The 13220-nt window shown below is 39.8% G+C and overlaps 1 protein-coding gene across 2 annotated transcripts in view; it reads right to left on the bottom strand.

Moving 5' to 3' along the window:
* Nucleotides 1-10652, bottom strand: part of ALDH1L2 (aldehyde dehydrogenase 1 family member L2) — a 29319-nt gene extending 18667 nt beyond the window's left edge. For both annotated transcript variants that reach the window (XM_059471827.1, XM_059471826.1), the window contains exons 1-3: nt 10438-10652; nt 4805-4946; nt 2749-2983 (exon numbers count right to left, since the gene is read on the bottom strand). In XM_059471827.1, coding sequence (XP_059327810.1) covers nt 2749-2983; nt 4805-4946; nt 10438-10488 — 428 coding nt within the window. In that variant the 5' untranslated portion in view covers nt 10489-10652. The remainder of the gene's footprint in view (nt 1-2748; nt 2984-4804; nt 4947-10437) is intronic.
* Nucleotides 10653-13220: the final 2568 nt, after the last annotated feature.

Here is a 13220-nt window from a genome sequence, read left to right as displayed (position 1 = left end):
TGGCTTATACACAGGAAAATTCATTATTAATTATAAGCACTGAAAGCTGCATTACTAAAATGAGTGAAGTACACAAAAGTACATATAGGATGAAAAAGGGACAAACTCCAAAGACAACTGGGGAAGTTGGCAGGTATAACATAAGTGAAAGCTTACAGAAGTTTGGCTAGCCCTTATCAGATCTTTCACATATTTAGCTGCATTTCTTCTGGCTTTTATTACATAAAAATTCCAAAAAAGTTCTCTAGTGAGAAATGGATGTCCTCAGCATGGAAAAGAAGGTTTTATAAGCAAATGCCTCTGATGCTGAATAGGTGACAAGGTAAGAACTACTGTGTGTTCCCTCCTCTGTCCGCCAGCTCCCTCCACAAAGGGCTGCTGATAACAGAGTGGCAGCAGCTGGAAGAGACTGTAAAGGAAGTGAGTGAGGAACCCTGTGCACCCCAGGGCCCTTGTTTGTACCTAGTTATGTTTAGCCATGTCTAATTCTCAAAGGTTTTCTTGGTTATACTGTGGGGATAAAGGATCTGATCAGCACCAGGGCTGTAGCCGCAATATGTGAAAGTAATGACTAGAGTGAGGGGTGAGAGGGTGAAACACAAGAACAGTCAGTCAAGGCCAAATCCTAGTTTAGTTTAAAGGCCTTGGGACAATGGCCTTTACTTGAGAAGGGCAGGAGAAGATAGATTTCTTTTGCAGAAGGAATATGCAAAGTGGAGCAAGACACAGTGATACAACACTGTAATACATTCCATTTCTGCAAATCTTTGCACTTGCTGAAAGAACTTCCTGAAAGAGAGTTTGTGTCTACAGCTTCCTGTGAAATACATCTTGATGAACTTCTCCTCCATAAAAGCATCCTTTTAGAGCTCTCTATATATGAGGTTGCACAATTTAACAACAAACAGCATGGAGCAAAAGGATCTCATTTATTTGGAAAAATTCTACTACTTGATGTCTTTGCTAGCTGCTCCCTGACTTTTGATTAGAATGAGCAAACATTCCTTTTTCATCTTTCCATGTCTTCCATGGCTCAGCTAGTGTGTGCCCTTCCCAATGACCTCTTTTCCAGTCTGAAGACTCCATTATTTGTCTCCAATCATGTCAAAACTGTGCTATACTCTTGACCATCTTTCTTAGCGTTTTCTGAACTCAGCTAGTTCATGTTCCAACTGAGATGCAGACAGTATTTAAGACCACAGAATCACAGAATATTTTGAATTGGAAGAGACCCACAAGGACCATCGAGTACAACTCTTGAATGAATGGATCCTTACATGGTGAGTAACAATAATCCTTTTCTGAGTAACAACAATTAACTTTAACACTGCTTATATATAGTCATGGGGGTTTCCCCTTGTGTGCATTGTGTAATGTTTCTTAATTTTGAATTTGACCTCTCATTTTCTTACTCTTACATTATCACATTTACTCATTTGCATAGAAAGTGTATTCCTTATTATTTAAGGAATTTAAATATTAAAATCAGAGTCATTGATCTAAAGTTTCCTGGCTTTCTCTTTCAGCCTTTTTAAAACTGGTATTACTTTTGCTATTTCCCAGTCACCTGCATCAACATAACCTTAAGAAAATGAAATGTTGCACGTCATCTCAAATCTGCAACTTCCAATTTGCTGAAGTCCTGTGGTCCTGACAAAGAGTTTCTTATTCCTTCATCAGTTCACAAAAATATCTTCTGCTCACAATTCAGCTCAAATTAATTGTTTTGATTTATTCCACACAAAGAAGGACTGTAGGATAATAACGTCTTAAGCTCCTTTATCCTGAATACCAATACAGATTCCCTACTGTGGTATTCTCTTTGATAAAATACCTTTGTTAAATCCCACATCTCTACCACTTACATACCTCCAACCTTTAACATATTTGGAGGAACTGTTGGTATTACATTTTGTGCCTTAAAAAGCTGGTTCTTTATTTATTTTCTGGACTGTCTCACTCTCATTTTCTGCTGAGTTGATGCTATTTTACTTTACACACTTGGACACAACTGACACTTTTTGAAATCTTTACCTCTCTAATAGTCTCCTCAACACCTCTGTTTAAGTATTTCAGTTTGGTACTTTTTCCAGGAAGGATTAAATTTAAACAAAACTAAGTATGCTGTTGCTTTGAATCCACAACACTGTGGATTCAGATAATCGTCATGCTGCCTGTAAGATTCTTTTCAAATTGTTTCTCCATATTTAGATTATTTCTTACTGAATTTAGACACTGTGATAATGTCATTTCTGTAGTCACAAGAGTGCCTGATTTGAGTCTGTTGAGGCCATTTTTGCAGTGTAGTTCTTTTAGGGTGATGATTTGAGCCTATCTTGTGAGATAAAGTTTTTTTCTTGCGGGGTCTCTCTTCTCCCTTCCACTCTGTGAAATCTTAGGGTCTGTATCAGACATTCCTGTGATAGTTATTGAGTGTTTGTAGGGAATGAATCACTACAGCAGTGTTCTGCTTATGGAAACTCCAGATTGTCGATTCATGCATGTGAGTAAAATATATGAATGTACAGCTCATACCACTGATCCTCCCAGAGTAACAGCTGAGCTCACATTGGAAATAATAACGAATCCCAGATATGAAGTGCAGTTCATGTACCAAATAGTCAGCTGCTCCAGAGAAGTTCCTTCAGAGCACTTGCAAGTCAAGAGAACTGCAGCATTTACAAGAGTAACAGGTGCAGACCAGCACCCTAACATGACAAACACGTGGTTTTGGTGCACAGAACTCACCAGTTGATTGCAGAAGCTCCTCGGTGGCGTGGTAGGATGGATGGATGATAAATAATAGAGCCATGTTTTGGGCAGTCAATAACATCCATGGGGATAAACTGTGTACAGAATGGAAGGACATTTAACTCTGCTCCAACTGATTTGTAGGCTGCAACTACTTCCTGGATAGGCTTGCCTTTAGCTCTCCATTTGGGGAACTTAAAAACAGGAGTACCGTCCTTCTCTGCTGCCAGTGCTGAGGGACAAGAACAGTATTATTTTTTTTTTTCATTTTGTGTTAAAAATTCAAGTCAGAGACATATGACATGACAACTGAAGCGAATCATCAATTATGTGACCACAGAGTGCTCTTCTGTATGCTGTTTAAAAACCTTTGTGCTTGGATATATTTTATTAATTCTGTCTTTGATTATCTTTCCTACATCTTAGGTAAATCTCAACTTTCAGTTCACTCTTATGACTTTGCTAGTAAGTACCAATGAAGCAGAAAAGACAGGTACTCAAACTTTACTTTCCCTTTTTTGTCTGTGAAACTGGATCTTGAGCTTGACCTGAAGCATCTTTAGCCTGTTGATTAAATCTTAGGTAAATTCTTATTTAAATATTACTCCATGCAAGTTAGTGTGTAGTGAAGTTACTTTAAGAAAACAAAGACTGTAGCTGACTGAGGGCACAGAAAACTTCAGGAAAAACTTGAGACTTAAGCTTTTGAGTCATCTGGAAGTAAAAAGAAGTTAAGTTATTTAGTAATTTAATTTCATTTTTTTCCCCCAATCAGGAAAGATTTGACTAAATTAATCCTGTGGTTTTAGTTAAAAATAAACACATGATTGCAAGATTGGAAGATTTACTCAGTTGCATTTTTAGTGTAACAACTGTACAAGAATAATTTATATAATGTAAACAAGTTATGCTATATTGTACATAAACTTTTTATACAATGTAATCCAACACGACTTGGATGGTCAATTTTTCATTTTCTAAGCTAATAGTTGCCTTCTCTAATTTTTCCAAAGTGTGATTAAATCTTTTAATGAGGTAGAGTTAAGAATTACATGCTAGTCTGTGAACACCACAGCACTAGTAAGCAAAACTTATGTTTGATTCTTCCCTCATGAGAGTTCTGTAAAAACGTGTCAGGACCATACAAACAAAAACAAAAACAAACAAAAACCCAAAACACTAAACAAAAACCAAAACAAAACAAAAACCACCAAAAAAGCCCCCAACCAAACCAAGAGAGAATTGAAACAGCTCATGGAATGTAGTTTTGATTTCAGATTCTCCATAAAGGTACATTCCATTCTGGCACTTTTATTTGCTAATTATATTAACTTGCTGTCTTTGAACTTGTGTCACTGAAACAAAAACAAAGAAAAGTGACAATTCAGATGGTTCCAAATTAGCTTCTTTGCCATGCTGGGTTCTAAGTAAAATGAGTACAAAACTGAATAAGAAAAATTTCTTTCTTTGGTAAGCCTAGAAAATCCTTATGCACCTTGAGAATGGAAAAAGGGAGAGCAAAGCCTCCTCCAACCTTTTGAATGTGTTTTCCATAGTCCAGATGGAAGGGAAATAGCCTCTGCAGGTACACTGCCACACACAAGCTTGTCAAAAAGGGCAGAAAGCCCGGGATGAACAATCTTGGCTCAGTGCCTTGAGTGTCCCAGCCAGCACAAAGAAGCAGGTGACAGACATTTGCACTTGAATGTAGGGTCAGCAGCTACTTGCTGTAAGACACAGCTCTAGCTCAGAATGATTACTTCTAGGGTGTACATTCAAATAAGATATTCAAATTAATTTTGGTTTTCCAATACCTTAATATACAGCCCTGCATATTTAGAAACTACTTTAAAAGTTGCTTTTCTAAAGTACTGACAATGGACAAGATTAAACTGGTTCTGGGACCGGTGTTTGTTAAAGGATAGGTCTTGTACTGGATTTAGTGGAACAAAGGCAATATATGCAAGTCATTCCCATATAGATGTAACCTTCTAATGAAAAGGAAAACTATGTACACCTGTAATTTTTACATTTGGATTCAGGTTACACTTACCCAAAGGATCAGCTTGTCCATTCTTGTCAGGCACGGTGAATACACCCACAACCTTATGTCCTTCTTTTCTCAGCTTGTTATAAACTTCTTGTCCAAAAATACTTTGGCCTATAAGGGCTAGCTTTAGCTTATGTTGATAAGCCTGGTAAAAAGAATTATAACAAAACATATTGTAGAATGCAAAGAAAATATGTTGTTGCTTACATTTCTGTCCTGCTCTTTCTTTGTCAATTTTCAGTTTGATTTAAAATGGAATAGTTTTTCTAACATAATCATCTTTGAAGAAACAATAATCAAATTTTTGAGATTAATGACAGGTAACATACAATTCAGAGAGAGCATACTTCACATGAAACTTATCATCTGATACTGTCAGTGGTGTCTGTATGGCTTTTTTAGAATTTTCATTAGACAGACCAGCCACTGCTTCTTATGAGAGGCTCCATGATCTTATCCATAATCAGAAATGAAAATACATTTTTTTAAACATACATAAAACACTTTTTGTAGACATAATTTATGTGGCTGGAACATGCCCTCTAAATCCCTGTAATTAAACTGAGGTATATTATTTGTAGTTAACATGTAGAGGCTAAAGAAGACAAACTTGCACTGTTCCTGCCAAGTTAAACGTGATGATCATCCATTTGATACGCCTACTAGCAAAAAAAGGTGCTAAAGGTGAGGTTCCCTTGCTGGACTTCTACTGCCTGCTGCATTTGGATTCCAGCACACTGGACTGGGATTTAAGCTTTTTCAGACAGAGTGATTTGAGCTTCTTCAGACGGAGCAAGTAACCACCTCCACTTTTTTTTTAATTTATGATAGTTAAATTTATGATAATTTATGAAATTTATGATAGAATCACAACACTACAATTATATCACAATATCAGATATTGCTATGTTTTTCAAGTGATCGCTTCCTGAAAAAACTACTTTTTTCCTTCTGAGTCCTTTTAGATTTATGTGGCAGTTGTGCTCCTCTCTCACCCTAACTCCAGTCCCTCACCTCTAACACCTCCTTTATCCCAGAACTGGTACTGCTGTAGCTGCAAGAACTGCATTAGGGTACTGAAATGAGCAGGCACCGACATGAAAAATGCAGCTTATTTATAACTGGATCTCTCCACTGGTCTAATTTATAGCACAGGCACAAGTCCTAACATAGGGCCAGCAGGGGAACAGAAATGAGCATGGAAACATGGCAGAAGGGTGGAACAGTCTCTATATGCATTGCATTCTTAGTCAGCTTTTGGAAAATAAAAACTGGAAACCTTTGAAAAAGAAATGGACTATAACACCTAGTTAAAAAGGAAAGGTCCGCACAGAATAAAGAGAAAACTAACCTTCCTCAAAGCTGAATCTGGCACAAACTGTTCCTAGACTCACACCATACAGATCCCTCCTCTTGGGAGGCCTGATAGAAAGGTAGGAAATAAATCCACACACTCCCCACCTTTGTTCTGAACTACATTTTTCACTACTGGACTTTGCCTTCTTTTTTTCCTTATGACCCATTAGAGGAATCAACACGCCCTATGAATGTCTTAACCACTGACGTTTGTTTTCCTTGTAAGTTGGCACCTGTCTGTTTATCTTCTCCCTCCTTTTCTTAGGGTGCTGGGACATGAGTATACTTTGACTGAGTGGGTTATTGATTGGATAACAAATGGTCTGCACTGCCCATCAGATCACATGACAAAGAGAAATGTCTTGAAAAACAGGTTACTTAAAACCACAATTCACTGAAATTCATTTCACAGCTGACATATCATGGGTGTATTTTACTGGTTTCAGGTTACATTTTTGTTGTGCAGCTGGCTTTAGAAAAGGGAGTTATAAATTGGTAGGTTCCATTATAGGAGTATTGAAGTGTGGGGTTTTTTAAATATAAAACAATAGGAAATAATTATTTGTACTGAAAAAAATTTTTTTTCCTGAGAATGAAGCTGCATAGTAAAGTGTCACTGCAGCAGAAACAAGCAGTAAGATGCAAAGATGGACACAACTCAGGCCTTTGCAAAATCAGACTGTTAAAACTGCTGATCACAATACTACTAACCAACACTGCATTGCTGGCAGCTATACCTCAAATAGTCCACTATTTTGTTCTTAACAAAGACAAGGCCTTGTTCTGAATTACAGCTTATCCTTGCAATCCTTATCCAGCAAGGCCAAACTGATGCAGGTGGTGCTTATTATCAATGTTTTATGATGGATGTCGTTACAGCAGAAATGTTGCTGTACTACAAAAAACAATTATTAGATTCTCCCAAGTATTTTAACTATAGCCAGGCAAATTGGAGAAAGATTAACCTGCTGGATCATTGACCATGTTTAACATGGTATGCAATCCTCTGATTTCTGTCCTGTGCTATCTGCTGCTTTTCTGATACTTGGACAATCTTCTTGTAATTTTAAGTTCAAATTTATCACCACTTAAAGAGTTACTTTTTCACAAAGAGTTTATTCATGAAGTGTTAATAACATATGCACCTTCTATTCCTACACTTCCACTTCATGTTGCCCTGTGAATAAATCTGATTCTCATATTACATGGAATGGCATAGCAGTTCCAGTACCAAATCATGAGTTGCTGTAAATCAACATAATTTCAGTAAAGCCACACATTTAATTTGTGCTAGTTGTGGAACTGAATCAACAAATGGTGAGAAGCAAAGAGAGAATGTAGTCCCCAAATGAATAACAAATTAAAAAAAACCCCACCAAATCCAAACTGAAACTGGCAAGACTGAGAAGATTGCAGTGTGGAAAATTCTGTAGTACACAAAAACATCACTCTGGCAGTAAATCAGCTTTGCTGCCTCACACTTCCAGAAGATAGCTCAAATTGACTGGTTTCAATCGCACGATGGTTCTGGTAACCATGAGCAGTGATTCTTGAGTTCTCTCTCCACTGAATGGTACCCACAAGTCAGCCATGAACAGGATTTCTACTGAGTTAAAAAAAAAAATATCTGTGTGGATAACGGTGTGTGAAAAAAAAAAATCTGTGTGGAAGGGCTTGCATGCTCAGACCACAAGTTCAGTTCTTTGTTTTTTGTTTTATTTGAAAAATTACAGTGGAACAAGTGCATGCGATGTTATAGCCATTCATATCTTCTCTTGGAAACTCTCCCTAAGCATTTGTACCTAAAATGGATCAGACCTGTGGAAGTGGGAAAATTCTGTAGAAGAATTTAATGTGGACATAGCACTCAATTAAAATGGAAAGTTCTATAAGATGACACAGAGAAGAAAAAGAGTTTGGTGTTTTCTGTCTTACAGAAATGGCACATTTTGGCTAGAGTGCCACTGCTAGCATTCATCACAAAACTTTAGAAATTCTGTTAAAGAACAACAAAACAATCTTGGTTTTGAATAATGTGCTAGACAGATACTCCATCATTCTCACTAACACACACAGAGATTAAATTTTTTATGGTTTTTGACAGTGATGTTAAGAGATATACTAGACTCCTTTTGCAGCTGACCATGAACATGTAGTGTGCATGAACCATGCCTGTGAAGGTTAATGGTCATGTAGCATCAGAGTGGATCTTTTGCTGCACTTTTGTAAGATTATCCAATTCCTATTTATAGTAAACAATGCAGTTCAAGTGAATTGGGGAGATCTGGCCTTCCTTTATGATTAATCATAGAATAATACAGTTATTATGACAGAGCTGCCAAATACAATATTTAAGGAAATCAGTTTTCACACTGCTGTAATTCTGTTGTTTTCACTGTCTGAACCTTTAATTTCTTCTTTAACTTTATATTTTTTTTATAGCATAACACAGATTAACAGTGATTATGTTTTCTTGACTCAAGTACTCATGATTTGAATGAAGACAGTAAGATAAAGGTAGAAGCATAAAATCCAATAGGTGTTTGTACAAGCAGTCTTATCTTAAATGCTCAACATGTCTCAAAGTTCACATGTGTTTGACCACCTCAATACAAAAGCACAGATTTAAGTTTAACTTGCGTATTTAAAAATTCTGTCCATGTGATCTCTTGATACCATACTGGAATATATTTTAAAATAGCTCATTAAAAGTTATACAGTATTTTAATGTTTGATTCCATCCTGGTTCTCTTTTTCTTCCAAAACATTTAAATAGAAATAAAACTAACAAATAGAATTAAGTACTGCATAGATGACAGCCTGACAAATACTGCTAACTATCTTGTCAAGTTCTACTTTCTAGAAACGGGAGATGAATCCAACATATACATTTTCTTCTCTAAGAAGAGTAAAAACTTACAAAATCTCTTCAGAGGAGAATTTTTTTTAATAAAAGTAATTTTCTGTGACTGCCTTTTTTGTATGTGCATCTAATTGGTTATCACTTCTAAATAAGTTTCCTGAAAATTAAGATTTAGTAACTGCTACTCTGGGTACAAACCTTTTAATAAAAAAGATTAAAATATTTTACTTAATTCACATAAGAATTTAGTAAAGCTAAAAATATTTGAACGTTACATCTTTTTAAAATTATTACAGAGAGATGCTTCTTTTGAAAAGCAGTACTGCAACTTTATTTCCACTGAGATCCCCATACATGTGCTGAATTCCAGTGCCTGCAAATAGAAGCCTATAGTAGAGCCCCGCCCCCATCTACATACACATCCAGGGCAATGTGTTCCCATCGTTCATTCATTCTCTTTTTTTTTGGCACTGCTGGTTGCATTTCCAAAAGGCTTGTGTTAAATCTCCTTATTCTAATGCCTTCCATGCAGATACCTTTGGAGGATTGCTGTCCTCAAAGAAAACTGAGCAGCCAAACATGAAACAATGAACAATCTCTAGAGAAGAAAAAAATCCCCCGAGCCTCATTCAACTAGCCAGACGTACACATCTGGACAATTTGGACTGGACATGGCTTTCAGGGAGAGGTTCCTTGCAGGAGTCCTGCAGTTTATATATGTAACCAGACACAAAGAAAATGGCTTGAAACAAATGCTCAGAGCTGTAAAAGACTAAACCATGGGGTGCAGAGGAATTTAGGTCATCAACTTCAGCCCTGAGCAGCAGCTGTAAAAGACTAAACCATGGGGTGCAGAGGAATTTAGGTCATCAACTTCAGCCCTGAGCAGCCCATGCCAGAGCAATGAACCGGCTATGAGAAGGTCACAAAAGAAACAGGCCAGAGCCGCGGGCTTCACTGTGGCGCTGGGAACGAGCACGGTCCCTTCTAATTGAGAAGACAGCCTTCAGCTTCTCGCAGGGCAAATCCAGCCCGAGGGAGGCAGAGAACGGCTGCATCACATTGTTCTTGACACACGATTACGGGCACTATCACAGCATCGCTGGTACCTGTTCCCCGCAGCTTCCAGGCACATCCCTGCAAGATGCAGCGCCCAGATGATGGCTGCGACCGGGCTCGCCGAAAAGGGCAAGATGCAGCCTTTGCACCCACACCGAGCCCTTTCCCGACCCTGCCGTGCCACAAGCGCTTTGCTAAATCCTCGGCAGAGACAATAGGCATCACATCCTGGAAAATACCCGCTCCCGCCATCCCCCTCCTTGCGGTTGCCCCCCGACCGGTTCTATCGCGGGCTCGGCACAGCACAGCGCAGCACGGGAGGACCCAGGTGCGCGGCCGCCCGCCCCGCGCCACTCACCGCAGCCGTGGTGCAGATGGTCCGCAGCAGCCGGGGTGATGTCCGCAGCATCTTGCGGCCACCCGGCCAACACCGAGCCGGCTCCGCGGCCGCGGCGGAGCGCCTCGTCTGATGCAACACGCGCCGATCCGCTGGCGACGGGCCAGCGCCTGAATCCGCGGCGGCGCCACCCCGCCCGGGCCCGCGGGCACCGAAGGGAGCGGGGCCGCCCCGCACCTGCCGGGAGGGGAAGGGAGGGGAGGGGAGGGGAGGGGAGGGGAGGGGAGGGGAGGGGAGGGGAGGGGAGGGGAGGGGAGGGGAGGGGAGGGGAGGGGACCGCCGATTCTCCCCGATCCCAGCGTGGCGGTCGAGCTCTCCCGCTGATGCCGCCGGGCACCAGGGCAGGAACCAGCGGGGTGGCGTGGCGGGCTCCCGGCCCGAGAGCACGGGAGTCACAGAATCACAAACTCGTTAGGTTTGGAAGGGTTCTCTGGAGATCATCCAGTCCAGCCCCCCCGCCAAGGCAGGGTCACCTAGAGCAGGTCACACAGGAACGCGTCCAGGTGAGTTTTGAATGTCTCCATGGAGAGAGACTCCCTGGACAGCCTGTTCGAGTCCTCTGCCACCCTCAATGTACAGTTCTTCCTCATGTTGAGGTGAAAATTCTCGTGTTTTAGTTTATGGCCATTGCTCCTCGTTGCTGGGCACTACTGGAAAGAGTCCGGCACCACCCTGTAAGCACCCGTCTTTGAGGTATTTGTAGGCGTTAATGAGATCTCTCAGCCCTCTCCAGACTGAAACAGACCCAGCTCCCACAGCTCTTGCTCAGACCCCTCATCATCTTTGTGGCTCTCCACTGCACCCTCTCCAGCCACTCCTTGTCTTTTGCGTAGTCACGACTACCAATACCACCCGGGGACATTTTGCGGCCTGAGATGCGTGCAGTGTCCCCAGCAGTGCTCCAGCCATTTGCAGCTTGAGGGGACAGAGCCCCTCGGATTCACCTTTGCTCTCTCTACCGAGGCTGTTGGCAAGACATTCCCTTGACTCTCCCATGGCAGTAAAAGATCATGTGGATTATTACCATTAATTTTTAGTTTATTTCATGCTAGTAATGGGGTTAAAAAACATTAATGACTTACTGGAAATCCATATCACCTCCTTTGCCAAGTATTATTAAAGCAGCTCACTCTACTTAGCTGTTTCTTAAAAAATCTTGCTCTTGAGTTCTACTACTAAAAGTGTTTCAATTTCAATATTATTTGGAAGCTACAACAAAATCTTCTTGTGAGAGGTATGGAGAAGGTCTTAAAAACACAAATTCAAAGTGCTAAAAAGACCAGAAAGGAAGCAAAAATGACCCCAAAAAGGACAGGAATAGCAAAAGGAAGAGTAGATAGCATGACAGTAATAATTTGCATCATTGCAAATTAGGTCAGGTTTAAACCCCAGCAATACAAAGAACACGAGTGTGTAATAAACTGAAATACGTGACGTTCCTGTCAGGAGAACAAGGAGAACAAAAATGGAAAAATATTTCATATAGCCAAGTTGTGAACTATGTCAGAGGCAACGATTAAGCAAAAGTTATGACCTGCAGTCACCTTGCTACAGTTAAAAACAGAGTAGATATGCAAATATCCATGTCTCAGTGAGATACCACATTTTTTTATGCTTTCCTGGAAAAGAACTGCAGCAGTGATCAGCAGGGTTTTACTCCCAGGCCCCCAATGTCTTCCTTAGGGTATTTCAAATGCTGAGAAGTACCTTAAGGACAAGAACTGCTGAAGTCTGGCTGTTCCATCCCTGTTCAGGGGGCATAGGAAGAAGAGGTGCTGCAAGAGGTAGATTGTGTCAGTCCCCAAGGAAGTTGGGTTGGCACAACACAATCCCCCCACAGAGTAAAGTTACACAAGGGCTTGCATTATGACTCTCATACCATTATTCATTCCCTGATTTAGTCCTGTGTAGCACAATTATATCCTGTCCTTTATTCAAGGGTCATAAGTGTAGGTGGCACTGAGTGGAATAAACAGAAATTAAAACCAAAACTTTTAAATTATTATAAACCACTGCACTTCTGTTTTGCAAAGAAAGTTCCACAAAGAAAAATCACTAGTCAGTTCCTATAATTTCTTTTCTATTGGGTGAAAAAGCTACAGGAGTACTTGTCTGCTTCAGTGAAAATTCTTCTTATGATGGTATCATGTGGAGTGTATGGTGATTTGTTAGATCATGGAATAATCAGCCAAGGGAGTTAGTGACTTTCTTTGCTCTGAAGTATTAAAAGCTAAACAAGTAAAATTCATCCAAAAGTTCTATTAACAAAGTGGGACAATATGTTTATGGAAGAAGTTCCTTCTCTAGTATCTGTGGCACTGTGGGTTTAAAAATAATGGTGTACAATAATTCCAGATTTCATTAAGAAAGCTAAAAGATTTTGCTTTGCAGTTTATTCTTAAAATATTGTTATTGCCTACTTTCATGGGTATGCAGCTTCATATCTTCCAATGATCTCACAGAAAATCTACAAAATTTCATTACTACATTTCTTTAAAATATTCCTTCTTTAAATTGTACAATAAAACAATTAAACCTCATAATTTTGTTGGACTAAAATGCATCATTTAACTACCGCAGGAGCTGTTGCTCTGAAATGCCTGTTGTTAATATCTTGTTTTCCTTTTTGAATTGGCAGTTTCTTTCAGAAAGATTAACTGCCCAGTCTGATAGGTCATGTAGCAATACAAGGATTTTACAAGCTCATGTGCAGCTCAATTTGCAGCTCAACGAACCCACAAACA

Source organism: Ammospiza nelsoni, chromosome 5, assembly GCF_027579445.1.
Source record: "Ammospiza nelsoni isolate bAmmNel1 chromosome 5, bAmmNel1.pri, whole genome shotgun sequence".
NCBI classification, from domain to species: Eukaryota; Metazoa; Chordata; class Aves; order Passeriformes; family Passerellidae; genus Ammospiza; species Ammospiza nelsoni.
The sequence above is the reverse complement of the archived record's forward strand: the minus strand, read 5'-3'. Positions and strand labels throughout refer to the sequence as shown.